General features: G+C 41.2%; 2 protein-coding genes across 12 annotated transcripts in view; both read left to right on the top strand.

Annotated features, from left to right (window-relative positions):
* TMC5 (transmembrane channel like 5) overlaps positions 1–17128 on the top strand; it is an 81449-nt gene that overhangs the window by 59260 nt on the left and 5061 nt on the right. For 8 of the 11 annotated variants that reach the window (XM_029576879.1, XM_029576873.1, XM_029576876.1 and 5 more), the window contains 5 exons: positions 3267–3342; positions 3617–3750; positions 3870–4043; positions 9935–10013; positions 13543–13644. In XM_029576879.1, coding sequence (XP_029432739.1) covers positions 3267–3342; positions 3617–3750; positions 3870–4043; positions 9935–10013; positions 13543–13644 — 565 coding nt within the window. The remainder of the gene's footprint in view (positions 1–3266; positions 3343–3616; positions 3751–3869; positions 4044–9934; positions 10014–13542; positions 13645–17128) is intronic. The other 3 variants (XM_029576883.1, XM_029576884.1, XM_029576880.1) reach the window with 2 other exon arrangements.
* SMIM19 (small integral membrane protein 19) lies at positions 4708–5640 on the top strand. The gene has a single exon (XM_029576896.1). The coding sequence runs from the start codon at positions 5001–5003 to the stop codon at positions 5298–5300; it is 300 nt and encodes a 99-aa protein (XP_029432756.1). The 5' UTR covers positions 4708–5000; the 3' UTR covers positions 5301–5640.

The raw sequence follows: 17128 nt of genomic DNA, 5'->3' as shown, positions 1-17128 counted from the left end.
TTAGCAGAAGCATTATTTTAAATAGTAAATGAAACATATAAAGGTCAATTTTCAAAACGTTTAGATGCCTAACTTTGGGAGTTAGACTCCTAAAGTGGCCCTCTGAAAATATATTAGGATTGAGTCCCTAAATTCAGACCCCTAGTTTCACTGGCAAGCTAATATTCCAGAAAGCTGAGCCCCTCAATTTAGGCTCCTAAGTTAGGTGCCAAAGTCAGGCACACATTTTCTTAGGAGAGTAAGGCGGTAACTTTCAAACGGGCATAGGGCACACGTGTGCATCAGGGTGCACCCAGGGATGCACACGTGTTATAAAATGCACTGGACATGCACATGAGAGTCCAATTTTAAATGGGAGTGCACCTAGGTAAGTAAATCCCGATTCTACCATGTAAGTCAGGGCATTGTAAAATGGACGTGCATCCACGCCATTTTCACCAGTTCATCCTCCAAACCCCCTTGGTTTAATAGCCTGCACTCCCACGAATTACCCCAGACCCTTCCTTTAAAACCCTCCAAAACGGCTGTTTTGTTTTTTTTTAAACTTACATCTCCTCCATAGCAGAAGTAAACACATGTGACAGTGGACCTCGACGTGTGCCAGGGGTGTAAGTATTTATGAACACATCCTTGACCCTGCCCTCAAACGCCCAGAGCACGTTCTTTTCTGAAACTGAGATGTGCGCGCAGCGGGAGATAACGTGTGCATCTGGGCAGCCTTTACAATTCGGTCGGTACGCACAAGCCTCATCCCCCCAATTGATGTGCCCGCCAGGCTTTTAAAATCTACCTCAAAGTTTTCATCTGAAAATGAACTTAAATTTAGGTCCAAATTCAGGCCTAAATTACTTTCCCAAATTAGGTGCCTAGTGCTGAAAATCAGTGCTAACAAACACAAGAATGATTTCACTTCATATATCACAAGTAGTGCTATACATTACAAGAATGATTTCACTTCTTGCATCACAAGTAGTGCTACACATTTAGAAACATCAGGTTTTTTTCATATGTATATATTTAAAGCACCAGACAGCACTAATTTATTTTTTCTATGTGCTCAAGAGATTTCAATCATTTTAGTATGCAAGTAAAACTGTGTATTAAAACGAAGACTGGCACTTTGGAGGTGTTAAGAATACATCTCACGTGCAAGGCATTGCTGGCTTTGGAAGACTCCGATGAGGAGTCATCTATATACTGACTCCAAAGTTGTACATAATTAAAGAAGGTGGACAAATAAACTTCTCCTCGAACTGAGCAACATACAGATTCATCAAGCCCAGCATCCTGTTTCCAATAGTGGCCAATCCAAGACACAAGTACCTGGCAAGTAAACAAACATTATATAGATTCCAAGCTACTATTCCTTACTGATTAATAGCAGTTTATGGGCTTCTTCTCTAGGAAGTTATCCAAACCTTTTTAAACCCAGTTAGACTAACTGCCATAACCACATCCTCTGGCAATGAATCCCAGGGCTTAATCATGCATTGATGAAAGAATTTTCTCTTGTTTTAAATGAGCTACATGCTAACTTCATGGAGTGACCCCAGTCCTTTTCTTGTGTAAGAGAGTAAATAACACATTTAAATTTACCTGTTCAATACCTTTCATGATTTTGTAGACCTCTATCATATCCCCCTCAACTGTCTCTTCTCCAAACTGAACAGCCCTAACCTCTTTAGTCTTTCCTCATAGAGAGCCATTCCATTCCCTTTATCATTTTGGTCTCACTTCTCTGTACTTTCTCCAGTACAACTATATCTTTTTTGAGATGTGATGACCACATGATAAATTGGGACAACAGCAGCTACACAAGGGTATTATTCATGATTAAGGACCTTAGTTTTCAGTTTTTATTTTATTTTTCCTGGGAATTTCAATGTTATAACAAAACAAATCAGTGGAAAAATGACATGGGAGAAAATTAAATGGAAAAGTAATTTTCCTGATTTTCTTTGTTATAGCTTTGAAATTCCAACGAAAAATAAAATTGAAAATGAAGATCCTTATTAATGATTTATATGTCATGACTTTGTGGTCTGATTGCGAAAAAGTAGGTATGGAAGTTCGATCTCAGTTGGACAGGAATGGGAAACCTGAGGAGGTCAGAAACTCGTATTTGCCTTTGTGGAGTTGGAGGGGAGCTTGCCCTGTGCCAACAGGCCTTTTCACTTTAGGATGCTTAGTGCAGGAAACTGAGCTGCTAAGTATGATAGTGTTAATATGCTTGTGCTGACTTTAATGCGTCCACGGTAACACTGCCATGTTCTAAGCCCAATTACCACTGCCATTAAAATCAGCAGGTAACTCTCATTACCATGCCAATTTTATTACTGGTCAATATGAAGACTCCACAGTGTTTCTGATGTTTTAATTACCACAGGCATACAGAGACTTGTGTGACGACCGGTCCATATTCGGTCACTGTCCAGATAACAAAGTTAGCCGGATAAACTTATCTGGCTAGCTTTGAAGATATATTCAATAGTGCAGCCGGCTATTTTAAAGTTAGCTGGATAACTTTAACTGGCTAACTTTAGGACAGATCTTTGGCCCAATCAGACTAAGGGGGGGGGGGGTCATTTTCAAAAGCGACCGCATGCGAAAAGTCCCTTTTCGCGTGCGATCACTACATGGGGGCGGAGTCGGCCCGAAAGAGGAGGAGTCGGGACGGCACCGGGGCCGACGCTGCGCAGACATCGCTGGCGGCGAAAGGTAAGGACCCTTATCGCCGCCAGTTTCGTGGGTGTAGTTATTCGGTGCGAAAAACCGGCAGCCAGCGCACCGCAGTGGTACGATGGCTGCTGGCTTTCGCAGGCCCGCCTCCCCCGCTTCGCCCCCCCCACCGCCGGATTTTCTAAGGTCTGCGACCTTAGAAAATCCAACTCTAAGCCGGCTAAGTTATCCAGTTAATGCTTAATATCAGAGTTAGCTGGATAACTTAGCCGGTTAGCTCAACTCCTCCCAGTTATGCCCCCGGAAAGCCCCTTATTAGCCAGCTAGAATTTTGCCTGATAAGTGCCCAAATCTCCATTTAGCTGGATAACTTCTGAGTTTTCTGGCTAAATGCTTTTGAATATGGTCGTCCATGTTGTTAAAAAAAAAGTTTAAATCATAGTAAGCCTGTCTGTCTTGATTAGACTGTAAACTCCAAGGAGTAGACTGACTATTATCTATTTCTGTACATCTAGTATGCACTATACAAATCATGATAAAAAAAATGTTAGAACTGTTATTTTTTTATTCAATTCTATTTGCTGTAGGATTGGCATTTATTTCTCGCCTCTTCTGCCACTCATTCAGATCATAAAGCTCTTCATACTGTTTTATATAAAAAAGGTAAGGAACTTTACTTCTTCTCTGTGTATTTTTCCTTCAGGATTTTCCTTCTTTTGTTGTTTTCTATGGTAACTGAATAAATATTTTTATTGTTTTTTTAATAGAAACATAGAATATGACACCAGATAATTAATGACCTTAAGGAGTATCCAGCCTGCCCAGTTTTTCCTCCTGCTGCAATAGTGTAGACCCTATCAAATATCTACCTTTATTCTAATTTCTCCACTAGTCTTCTACATATATTAATCTTAGGCACTTGTTTCTCAATATTAAGGTGAGTCTGAGGATGAACTGCCTGCCACCTCGTAAAGCCTGGAGAGCTGCTCAGATGACAACAGTTTTCATATTTCTACTGTTTTTTCCATCTTTCATTGGGGTTGTTGTTGCCATTGGAGTTACTATCTTCAGGTAGGTAAAGGAGTCCTGCTTTTTATATTGCTTTCTCTTAAAAAGTGATAAACAAGCAGAAGCCTTTGAGGCTTGGTGCATTTGATTATTTTTATGTTTATGTTTATTTTTCCTTCCAGGCTGAAGCCTTCTGGAAACTGTGGACCTTTTCAAGGCTTAGATGTACCATTTGATGCCATTTCTAACTGGGTATCTTCAATAACCGGTCAAGCAAACTTGCAGTGGGTAGTTTGGATTTATAATAACCTAATTCAAAGTGAACTCTTCTTCTTCCTCCTCACACTTCTTGCCCTGTAAGTACCCATAAAAAAATAAGTTGAGGGTGAAGAGGGGAAGTGCCACACAACTAAGAAAAGCTAGGAAAGTCTAATTAAAATGGCCGAGTAAAAAAAATCAAAGACCCGTACAGTAAAAGGAAATTATAGTTGAAGGTAGTGATGTAATGTACATGGGGTTTTTGTTCCTTTTTAAAGACTGTAAATGATAAATTGGTTATTCTTTAATACTTTATGATAAGTGCATTCACTTTAGAAGGCAAATATCTTATTATTCATGTGCTGGATTATAGAGATGACGTAAATGTTCAATGCGGGTGCACCTAAAATTCTATTAAGGCATAATTATCAAAGAATTCCTGGGGGGAGGAGTCACTGTGACTGCGATGGAATCCAAAACTCATGATAGATTTTTATTGAGTGTAAATTAACAGATATGTTGTTGCCTAATGATGTCGGCTCCGAATAGCATCATTCAGACCCATTACAATTTTACTTCGCCCTACCTGAATGTGGGAAAAATGATATATAGTTCAAGGTACAAGATGTAACTCATGAAATCGCCGTCCATAACTGCGGCCGGCCCGGCGTCCTGTTCACTCTAGCTAAGGGGGCGGGGAAGCAAGTTGACTCCTCCCTTACTACTTTTTTTTTTTTTTTAAGTAATTTAGTTCCTGGTTACACTAACAAAGGGCAGCAGAGGGGGCGGGAGCACAAGTCAGCCGCTCCTGAGCCACCAATCAGAGGCTTCCTTGCGGACGTGCTGGGGCCGTGAGAAAAACGACGGCGCAGCCGTGCGTGCGTCGCCGAGCAGAGACGTAACCCGGCCTTAATGCGGGTTGGGCTGCACAGCGCCGCGCCAGCGTTAAGAAGCTCACGAGCCTGAGACGGCGGTTTGCGGTCGCCTCCTGACTTTGTCAGCTGCGGGGGGGGACGACATATCCCTCGGCCGAGCCGTGTCCAGAGGACTTAGGGATGGGTGACGACGAAACCATGGATTACTCTGTCCACGAGGCCTGGAACGAAGCCACCAACGTGTACCTGATCGTGATCCTGGTCAGCATCGGACTTTTCATGTATGCCCGGAAAAACAAGAGGAAGATCATGCGGATCTTCACCGTCCCTTCCACGGCGGAAGCGTCCTCCGAGGGCAACTTCTATCAGGACATGAAAACCATTCGTCTGAGGCAGCAGCTAGAGATGTATTACATTGCTAGGAAGCACGAGCAGCAGCTGCAGCCCCCGGCCAACAGCGTGCAACTGATGGTGGAGTAAAACCCTGATGATGTTGCACACACACACAACTACGAGAGAAGACTGGATTGGGCCTTTTTTTTTTTTCCCCCAGTCAATTTGTTAGATCTGTTGTTTACATTAAGCATTGTACCATGCCCGGAACATTATCGACATTACAGAACATCGTTACTTGATTGTCCGTTTGAATCTGGAGAACTGAGTTGGCTATGTAACAGTGGAACACCTTCAGGCCGTTGGGAAAAAAAATTGGATTTGGATGTAAGAAACAAGAAGGTCTCATTTATACAAAGCAACTTTGTTCACTAGAAGCCTATTAAGAAATATAGATTGAAAATAAAGTAACTGTAGTAAGTCTCAATTGTAACATTTATTTTGTATTATTGTATTAACATGGGTAAGGATTATGGCTAAAACAAAGTGTCTTATTAGGTGTTCTCCGTGGACAGCAATGCAAACAGCCACACAAGTGGGTGACATCAGCTATCTGTGACAAATTCTGGCATGCTCTCCATAGATAGCCCAGAAAGTTCTTGAAATATTTACTGAGCATGCACAGGTCCTCCCGCCATCCATCACCTATCCCCAAGTCCTCAGTTTAGTCAAATAGCTTGAGATGAAAAGTTGTTCCATAGAGGTTTTTTTTCCTTTTTCTTTCCTCTTTTTCTGCTTTCTGGGGAGGTGGGAGGGATTGAGTGGCTGTTTGTTTTGCTGTCCACAAAGAGCACATGTTAAGGTAAACTTTGTCTCTCTGGACAAGCACACAATACAGCCACACAAATAGGACTCCCAAGCTGTGGATGTGGAGGTATTGTTCTGCGTTCTCTTTAATACGTCACATCCCTGAAAGTATGTGGAAAGCAGATTAAGTGAATCTATTTAGGAAAATAGTTTGGATTTATGGCATGACTTGTAATTGATGGTGTGCTCTTTGGATTCTTCATATATCCTTTCACAAAGTCAGACCACATCTTTTTAACAAATGAGTGGTGGTCTTTGTGAGGAAAGGGAAGGATTATATCACCATCATAATCTAGATCATAGGATTTTTTTTAGACGACTTGGAGTTTGTTTCCCTTTGAGGGGAGTTTGAATCAGAATCTATAAGATATGATTAGACTTCCTTTTGGTTTTCTTAAAAGCAGTGAGGAAGCAGTGAGGAAGCAGTGAGATCCAAACTTTGGATCTAATGGAATCATGATCTTCTTAGTGTTTGGGTAATTGCCAGGTTCTTGTGGCCTGGTTTTGGTCTCTGTTAGAAACAGGATGCTGGGTTTGATGGACCCTTGGTCTGACCCAGCATAGCAATTTCTTATGTTCTTATGATGGCCTGGGTTCTTTATTTATTGGGCTTAGTTTCAGCACCAATGGCTCAGACTCAATGGAACTAGTAGATGCATCGTGTGCTGTCTTTTGCGCCATGCTTGGCGTCGTATTTGATGGCGTGTTCGCCTTCAATGCCTTGATCTGCGCCAGATCTGATTTTTTTTCTGGGCCAAGTTCTTCAAAGTACTCTACGTCGAATCTCGACTTGTGCGCCGTTTGCATTGACGAGACCGCTTGGAAGCATGTGCAGTTTCTCTTTCTTTAGAAGGAGAGTTAGCGTGTCAAAGTTTCTTGCTGGTAGCTGTGGGAGAATCCATACGGTGTTTTAGTAACTTAATTCTCGATGGAGAATGGCCTTTACTCCCTTCCCTCAAATATGAGTCATGAGAGGAAGAACGAGTCGACAATTTAGGCTTAGACTTTTTCTTTTCGATTTTATGGAAGCCTTTTTACGTTTTTTGTGAGGCATCAGTGTGAGCTAATTCATAGTGCAGCTTAAATTCTCTCTACCCCTGCTTTCTTGGTGACATATTGCTGCAAGACTTGCAGTTCTTCGAATTGTATTTGGAACCCAAGCAACGGAGGCATCTTCGGTGGGTACCCCTGCTAGACATTTTTAGATTACACTTCTCACAAAATTTAAACGGAGATTTGCCTTTTCTTGAGGACATCATTGAGAGAGTTGAAGCAAATCCAGTCTTGTTACAATAGCAGACGAAGAAAAACTAAGGACTTGGGGAGAGGTGACAGTTGGCAGTAGCACCCGTGCATGCTCAGTAAAGATTTTGAGAACTTTCTGGGCTATATATGGAGACCATGTCCAGATGTTTCACAGATGGCTGACATCACCTAGTTGTGTAGCTGTATTGCGTGCTTGTCCACAGAGAACCCCTGTAGGGGAAAGGCTTTATTAAAAGAAATGTACCGTATTTTTCGCTCCATAAGATGCACTTGACCATAAGACGCACCTAGGATTCAGAGGGGGAAAATTAAAAAAAAAAATTTGTGCTAAATCGGCTCTGTCCCCGGGCGTCTGTGCGTCTTATGGAGCAAATTAGGGGAGTGCATAACATTTTTTTTTTCTCTTTTTGTTTTTGGGTCTGGGGAGGGCCATTTTGGTCCATTCCCCAGATCAGAAATCTTTTGTCTTTCTAATTTTGTGGGAACCCCCCACCCTCCTGACCCCCCCCCCAAGATCTGCCAAAGTCCCTGGTGGTCCAGCGGGGGTCCAGGAGCGATCTCCTGGACTTGGGCCGTCGGCTGCCAGCAATCAAAATGGCGCCGATGGCCCTTTGCCCTTACTATGTCACTGGGGTCGACCAATGGCAGCGGTAGCCCCTGTGACATAGTAAGGGCAAAGGGCCGTCGGCTGCCAGTAATCAAAATGGCGCACAGACAATTTCCCCCCCACTTTTGGGGGGGAAAAAAAGTGTGTCTTATGGAGCGAAAAATACAGTAGATACATTTCCAAAAAAACGTTAATGTCTTTTATAACAGTTCAAAGTGGATTACATTCAAGCCCTGTATGTATTTCCCTGTACCCAGAGGGCTTACAATCTAAGTGGCTGCTGCAATAAAGTGCGCCTAGCGAAATGCACACATTTATGCACGGTTGGATGTGCTAGACTAGCACCCAATGCAATAAGGGGATTAGTACGTCCAAAATGTGTATCCAAACAACTGCCTAGTCGATAGCGTTCATCACATAAATTCCATGAAGATGAGGCTATTAGCTATTACCCCTGCTGTAGAAAATCCCTTGGTGCCCAATGCACATTTGTTAAAGCGGCAAACTTCAGCATGGTGTTCATTCCGCGAGTCAAGGGTTCATGGCAAAAGCTGCCAGCAGTTCAGAGTCCCGGGCCAGGTGCTGATCCTATGCAGAGTTTAGACACAGCAAAGGAGTTTTTCTGGGACTCACCAGCTATAAAACACGCGGACGAGATCAGCCCAAGATGCAGAAATCAATACCTAAGAAACCTGACTGTTTCCAGCAAAGGAGTGTACGTACACCCATCTATCTTAAGCTGCTGTTTTGCTTTCCTGTGCTAAAGGGGATATCCCATTTCGTCTCCTGGGCTTCTGATGCATTTGAGTGCTAGGGGCACATAATTTTTCCCTACCGCATCCTTTTCAATGCAGCAACTCATTTTACTATTGCATTGGGAGCCCAGGAGAGGTGACTGTGTGTGTGTATTAGGAAAACGAGTGCCTTATTGCATCGGCCTGTAAGTATATTCCTGAGGCAATGGAGGATGAAGTGACTTGCCCAAGGTCCCAAGGAGTAGCAGCAGGATTTTAACCCTGACCTCAGTTCCCTGCTCTATCCACTAGGCTACTCTACCACTCCAAAATGCCTCTGGGCAGCTGCCTTACTTTGGATCCAGACCAAAAAATCCCAAACTCTGGCCAACAGGCAGGATGGAAATAACTCCCATAGCAGTGCAGTTTACAGACTTGTGGGGTTCCCATTCCCTGCTAGCAGGAGGAAAAAGAGCCATGAGGTATGGAAGAAAAGGCTGTGAGTGAGAGGGGGAAGTAGGGGGTGTGAGCAAGGTAAGTAGAGAAGAGCACAAGGCTGCCGGGCCAGCAATGTGAAGCTGGCATGCACTGCATTTAAACACCATTTGATTTCTTCTTCATAGACTGTACACTGCTGCTCAGTATGCAGGCAGCAGCAGACATTTAGGTTTTTATATTTGGCTTTTCAGCACTTCAAAGCAGATTACAATCAGGTACTATGGGTGTTTTCCTCTCCCCACAGGGTTTACAATGGGTAAAGTGGCTTACCCAAAATCACAAGGAGCAAGAGTGGGATTGGAACCCTGCTCTCCCCAGGTTGTAGCCCACTGTAACCACTAGGCTACTCCTCCACTCCCTAACCAAAGACAATTTGTTTTCAAGGGCTAAGTGTCCACTTATTGCCAGATGTACTAAACATTTTCCCAGAGACCCAAAATGGGAAAAAGTACCCGTTGCCCTTTATTCATTGTTAAGGTTTCCTGTGGAACACAGGAGACCATTTCTTTCTTACATAATTTACCTAAATCTGAAGTGATTCAGATGAAGAAGTGCCAAGCTGTTTAAGACACAGGACCATGCTGCTGGGTGTGTGCGTGGACTGTGAGAGAGCCCACTAATCCTAATCCAACCTAAAGTATCAGATTCCAGTCGAAATTAAAAAGCAGTGGGTGTAAGATCTTTTCAGATGAAAAGAGAGTGGTTATTAACTGTGCTGCCAGCCTGAGCCAATGAAATGAAGATTAGTAAATGTAGGAAACATAATCGACAGGGTGCTGGCTTAGACTTTCTATTCTTCTCTTTTACAGAACTATCACTTATCTGTATTGGCAAATAGTACAAGGAAGAAAGATCATGATTAAACTTCTCCAGCAACAGATTGTTAATGTAAGCTTGTTTTCATGTTTTCGTTGGACATGGATGGACAAATAATTAGATTTCTAAACCACACTGCATGAATACTGGCAAGATTGTTTCATGGAAAAATGATGATGGTCATGATGCTGCTTAGACTAGAAAGTTTGTTACATTCCTGCCATGAAGTGTATAGCTGAGAAGCTGAAGGACAAGGGGGTCATTGTGTGAAGCTAGAGGGAAAGAGAAAAGTGAGAAAATATTTCTTCACTGAGATGGTGGATAGAGACCTGGAACAGATGTCCAGCAGAGGCAGTATGAGCCAAAAAGGAAGGAATTCAAGCATACATGAGAGAGACCCAAAAAGGCAATTTTAAAAGTCATTTACCCAGGTAACTAGCAATATAACTGGGTAAATTATTTAAACATTGCTTTTTTCAGAACAGCTAAAAGTACCTGCGAGGTTCACAGGTGCACACACTTTTAGCCACATCAAAAAAGGATGTTCTCATGGTGTAGGGGAAAGGGAGAGGGAGTAAAGTACATGCACAGAATATCATTTTCAAATTTCCATGGTAACATGTTCCCTCTTTCCTCTGCCCACAGAAAAAGATGTGCAAAATCCACAGGTAGTCTTGTCACCAGATACCCCCTCCCCCCTCAACAGAATTTTCAAAAGAAAAATGATCCAGAGTTTTCTTTGCACACTGCCACTCGGGTCCATAGATACCAAACTACCCGCAGCCTTTGCACCTTGGCTGGGCTATTGAAAATTGCATCCGAATGGGCCTTAGTGAGTGCACAAATTGGAAAAAACAAAACTGATATCTTCTGTTTTTCTGCATCATTTTTGTTTGGAAGCTTGGATCTTCCTGTCTCTATCTCCTTTGTCCAGGACAGGAAAGCCCTTAGAAATGCAGGGCTCAGTTGCAGACTTGAGGTCTTCTTATTAAACAACCATCTTCATCCATACTTAATTACAATTCTATTTTCTTTAAGATTTAACATCACGGAAATGCCCTCCCCATAGTCTGCTTATCTTGCTTAAACATGTGATGGGACTTTTTCTGTTGCAGGATCTCTGTTCTGGAATATTCTACCCCTTTTCTTCTTTATATTCCAGCAGATTTTTAAATTAGGCAATTAATAGTTGAGTTGTATGTCCTAGAACTGTACATAGACAACTGAGTATGACAGAGGCTGCCTTATAAGTGGGTTTAAAAAAAAAAATCTATATATTCTAGTCTTCATATCTCACAGCGCACTGAAGATTTGCTTTATGGATGTCCTGTTTCGCTTGGAAGCATGTTGACTGTAGTAGCTTACCATTAGGATTCTGGTATTTTACATTTGCATGATGGAAGCTCTCTTTACTCTTTTTTTGTTGTTGTTAATTATTTGATTTACTACTTATTTATTTAAACTTAATATTCTCCTTGCAAAAAGCTATCCAAGCAGTTTACAGCATAAAACATACATAACAATATCAACTAATTCAAAGGTAATCACAATAAAACAAAACTAACAAAAGGAAAAGACAAACAAAACAGCGGATAGCACAAACGAAAACAATAGCAACCCAGTCTTGCTCCGCATAACAAAGTACAGCTTAACAATCAAAGGCCTTAGAAAACAGCCATGATTTAACAGCCTTTCTAAACTTAAGTAGTTTAGCTCTGTGTGAATATCTAGGGAGAGAGCCTCCCACAAGAGCGGGACCTGGTAACTAAAAGAAGACTCAGGAGTAGCCTTGAGCCTGATTCCTGAAGGCAAAGGAATTTGTTGGTAACTTATCTGTGTTCAGCACAAAGTTCAATTCGGTAAATAAGAGGTCAGCAATTTGAATAAATACAATGGGACACCAGTGTAAACAGCCCGGAACATAAGGCATAGGATTTAAATTTAATATGACAACTCACCAGTAACCATAGATTATAGTTACTGCAAATCACTGCAGCAAAAGTAAACATTTGATTTGCAAAACCAGTAAGCCAAGAAATAGAGAATTACAATAATCAATTTTGGAAATAATGAAAAGATGCATCAAAAGTTTCAGATCATGACTGTCCAAAAAATGTATATAAATGGTGAATATATCTTTAGAAAGAAAAATGATCTCTGAACTATCTTGGAGATATGCTGGGTCAAAGACAATTTTTATCAATACATACACCTAAGGTAGTAGCTACATCTTTAAATGTGATCGGAATACCTAACATTTTAAGAGGAAAAGGAGCAGTGGCTTTACATCTAACCCATAATGCTTCTGATTTTGTAGGATTCAGACAACAACCGAGGGCCCTGACTTCTTTGGTCTGGTACTGATATACAGACATAAGGGGGAAAAAGCACAGGACTGCTTCTTCGGCCAAGTCCTAAAAGAAATGAAGATAGCGTGCAGGGGGATAACTTGCTGGTCCTGCATTTACTACCTTTAGCAGAAAGCATGGGGATTACTACCCTAAACCAATAAGCCTTGGTGCTTTAAATGCAATTGAAACATTCCTCCCCACTTCAATGGCAGGGGGAAAAGGAGAATTGGATTTAGACATCAGCTAAGAGGGCCCAGACTTCTACAGTCTGGGGTACAAATACCCAGACATAAGGGGAAAAGCCCTGCTTCTATGGTCAAGTCCATAAGCAAAGCACGTCAGCAACATTGTCTGAATTTTCACAAAAGCTTATCACCCAGTAAAAAATGTTACTAGCTGAAATTTTTATGGGTATCAGAAGGTTTGGGGATATCTGCACAGAATGACAGGTACTACCCTTAAGAGAAATATGGGGGTAAACTGCTCAGAGGGGCAGTTATTACTTTAAGCTTGCTGGGCAGACTGAATGGACCATTTGGTTCTTTTTTGCCGTCATTTCTGTGTTACTGTGTTTCGGAATCAAAGAAAGTAGTTATCAGGATGTCATCGGTGTAGACAGAGGGCCTAAAACCACGGTTTTCAATTAGGATTACCAGTAGAGACAAAAAGATATTAAAAAGGAGGGAAGCTAAAACAGAGCCCTGAGGAACCCCAGAAGAAAGAGATATGCCCCCCATTAAACTTGAAAACAAAAATAGTCACCTTAATAAGAAATAAACCAAATGAGTGCTTTAACTGCTCTTAGCCTGATGTCATTAAAGAGTGCAAGCTGAAACCTTTATGAGAACCTGATTGCTATTTTGTACCCCATCTCAAATTGTGGAAGAGAGTGGGATATACATTTTTTAAATATAGAAGATGCCCTTGCTGTGAATTTTTAACATTTTATTCTGTCATTGCAACTAGCAGGTTCATACAAATTTTCATATATTTTTCATAAAGGTGAATATACAGAAAATTTGCTATAAACACAAATTCCTGTTTGCAAAATTATGTTTAAAATTTTTCTCATCCCAGCTATATAAATGAAGATATTTAGGCAAAATATATTGATTTAAAAAATAAAAGATGAGTGGTTTTGACAAGTGCATTGTAATTGAGTGTGAGTGTGTGTTTATCAATAAGAAAATGCTTTCTGGAAGTCCTATCACCAAACACTGCATTACCAAAAAAATTGTATTTTGTCATAGGAAGGAAAAGATAAAATGCTTTTGCTCCAGAAACTTCGTAAACTACAAGAAACGGATGATCTTAAACTGCATCATTCACCATCGGACAAACTTGATAGACAGGTTAGTTTACTTCTAATGTTTTGCAGGATTGAAAGGAGTGGTGCAGGATTTTTAAAATAAAAATGGCAAATAAATAATGCCTGTCTTGCAACAATTGAAATATTTTTTGTTAGGGTTTCAGTTTCCCGGGCTGGTAGAGAGGCTGGAAATGCTGCTTGGCAACCTTCCCTAGGGGTAGGGAGTTTCAGCCATTGCATGGTGACATCACCTAGTGGCCAAACTCCGATTGCTTGCATACCGGGTCTGGAGAAAACCATGATCTGTAGTGAATAATCAAGGAGTTCTGCCGCAGTGGTTTGGCTAGAATGAGAAAAGAGAGTGGGATTATAAAATGGGAAAAATCCCTACTTAGTTGTAAACGAAGGCTCATGGTGCTATAGCCCAATAGAGGCTGCTTCTCATTGAGCTTCCAGATCAAAAGAAAACAACTGGGCCAACATAAATATTCTCTGTTTTCTTGAAATGCAGTCTAAAAGTTAAATGATGACTGTGTTGTGCTGTCTTTTTTAACTGAAAATTCAGGGCCTTTCTTCTGGTGCTATCATAAAGTCACTGCAGGAGCACACAGATCTAGGATAGACTTTACCACAGGGGAGACAAATGTTCTGCTGCTGAATTGTAGGCAAAAGTAATGAACAGAATGGAAGAGATATTTGACCCTGATTTTTACAGTTGTTTTCAGAATGGCTTTTTGAATTGTTTGTCTTTTATTTTGTCCTTTATATGTTTCTTTAGATTTTTATGTTTGTAAACCGCATTGATGTGTTATGATTTTGCGGTATATAAGCGGCTGTCAATAAATAAAGTAAGTCATGAAGCTGTCCATAAAGCAATATTGGGGTTTTGGCTTGGAGCAAAGAGCATTACCTTTTGAATCACCAGCAGAATTTCTTGGAGCAGTCACTGTCTTGTGGAGGTCTCTGATCCACACACGTTCTCCTTAGATTCTGAGATCTCACAGTATCAGAGCCCAAGATGTTAAGGCTGTAAGGCTACTTGATGGAACATTTTGTATGCATACACTGTCTTCGGTTGCCATAAGCTAAAGACCATGCAGAAGAAAGCACAGTAGCTTACGTGTAACATGTATTCTCTGAGGACAAGCAGGATAACCAGTCATATGTGAGTAACGTCATCCAATGCTGCCACCACGGAGCATCTCCCAGATCCTTAGGAAAAAGTTTTTTTTTCTGAGAATACACAGGAATTCCCATGTAGGCATCACCTCACAGAGCCCCCTCAGTCTATTTTTGTCCATAGAAGCATTCAGAAATATACTCCCATTGTGGTTCCTCTCTTTACTGCATTCTTATTTGTTCATGATCATTTTCTTTCAGCTGCTATCCCATAGTAACTTAACAAGGTTTATCAGCTCTTTCTAAATTGCTGGGATCTTTTGCCTCAGCTGCTGAGCCCGACTAATTTGTTCAAAAGCCTCAGACAACTTATTTATGTGAAAATGTCATCTTCTAGTTTCACCATGGCCAAGAAAGTCCAGTAACTTCAAATTTTGCTTTTGCTTCCGACACAAGATGCCCATCATGGACCATCACAAGGTCTGCATATGCTGCTTGGGGCTAAAGTATGATGCCTTTGGTTGTAGAATCTACTCAAAGATGTTATTCAGAGTTGCCAAGCTTCAGAGCATTAAGTTGCCCCATATCTTTTCCAAAAAACAAGAGATTGGTACTTTCTCACCAGCACTGAAGGCATCAGTTCCAAAAGAACCAGGAACCACACTAACTGCTGGTGATCATTTGATGCCAAAGGAGCACCATTCATCCACAGAGCTGTGACTGAAATACTGGGCCAGGAGCTGGGAATCCTTATGCTCTTCCTGCTCAGCCAATGAGAAGGATTCCTTGAGACTGAGCATGGATCCAAACAGATACAGTATCGAACACTGGGCGAAGACATGACGTCTTGGCACCGATCTCCTTCAGTATTAAGAGTTCAAGAGCAGAGAAGTGGAAGCATTCAGCATACATTTTCCCAAGCAGCAACATCAAGAGATGAGCGCAGCCTCCCAAATTGAGAATGAGCTGTGTCAAATCTTCAGGATTCAAAATCATAACCAATAGTACATCACCCAAGAGGATCTATACTCTCCTCTGGAGACCTTTACACTTTTGGTCTCTGCAATCTTTAGGAAGAAATTGGATACAATTTTAGATGCTCTCAATCAGACCTTCAGGTAGGTGGAGCTGCCAGGTTGAGTATCATGGTGCCAACTGAACTAGTCCTTTTGACTGTCACCATGGCACAGAATGATTTGGCACTGAAATCATTGTCTTGGCACCAGCTCCATCTATGTTGAGTTGGAGCCAAATGGTTTCAGAGAAGGAAGCCTTTCCAGCTGTTCAGCAATGTAAATGTCCCAGTGCTTGAGGAGTCATAGTTTAATTTAGTTTATTAATTTTATAAATTGTATTTCTTCCCAAAAAAGCAGTGTGATGTACAATAAAAAAAAAAAAACAGCATACACAAAAAGTGCAAGAAAAAAGTAATTTCCTGGTGAAGCGTTTGAACTGTCACATGTAATAAAACATTACATGTGACATGTGACAGTTCAAATGCTTCACCAGGAACTTACTTTTTTCTTGCACTTTTTGTGTATGCTGATAAATTTTGAGTGCAAGTGGTGCTCTGGTGTGTTGTTCAATAAAAAAAAACCCCCATATAATACAGAATTATTCAAAATTAATTCACATAAGATAGGCCTATTGAGGTTATTGCTTGAAGATCAGTGACATCCCAGACTACAGCTCTGAAGTGTCCTGGGTCTAGCTTGTGTCATAACATTTTGAAGAGGAAGATTCTCCTGACCTCTTATCAAATTCCTCCCTTCTACAGAAGAGGAATAGGTTACTACTCAAGGAACTGTACTTCCAGTTTTTTTTCTGCAGATAATGGCTAAGACCATTCCCTTTAATTTAGAGATTGAGTGTGAGCCCTAGATCTTCTCTGATAGCCCGATAGCCCGATGCCCCTAAGGAGTTGACGGCAGTGTCTGTTCACCAACTTCTGCAGATTGTGCATAATGTGGAAAACCCCATCCTTGATTCTTCCTGTATGCAAAAAAGTTATACACCAAGTATTGTGTCCAGATAACTGAAGCATTCAGCAGAATTTCATTACCACACCAATTTATGGTCATCAAATATGCCCTGAAAAAAAAGACTTGTTCTTCTTTACCTCACGATGTGATTTCCAGACTTTGGATCTTTGCATGGAAAAATTGTTTTCAGAGTGCTATGTTTCATTTAAAACTGATAGGACACTGTGTGTGACTGATCAAATATTGTATATGCACTCCATTCTGGAAGAGGCACAAAAATTCTCCGTTTCTCCCTCAAGAAAAGCAGGAAGAATTTGTTTTAGTTTTTGGAGTTATCAATGCAAACACTGTACCGTTCCCCAGCGCCATTGACATATTCAATGCACTTGAGGCAAGAGAGAGCATGAAGAATTAGCCATGCTTCAT

This window comes from Rhinatrema bivittatum, chromosome 14 (assembly GCF_901001135.1).
Source record: "Rhinatrema bivittatum chromosome 14, aRhiBiv1.1, whole genome shotgun sequence".
In the NCBI taxonomy this organism is placed as follows: Eukaryota; Metazoa; Chordata; class Amphibia; order Gymnophiona; family Rhinatrematidae; genus Rhinatrema; species Rhinatrema bivittatum.
The sequence above is the reverse complement of the archived record's forward strand: the minus strand, read 5'-3'. Positions and strand labels throughout refer to the sequence as shown.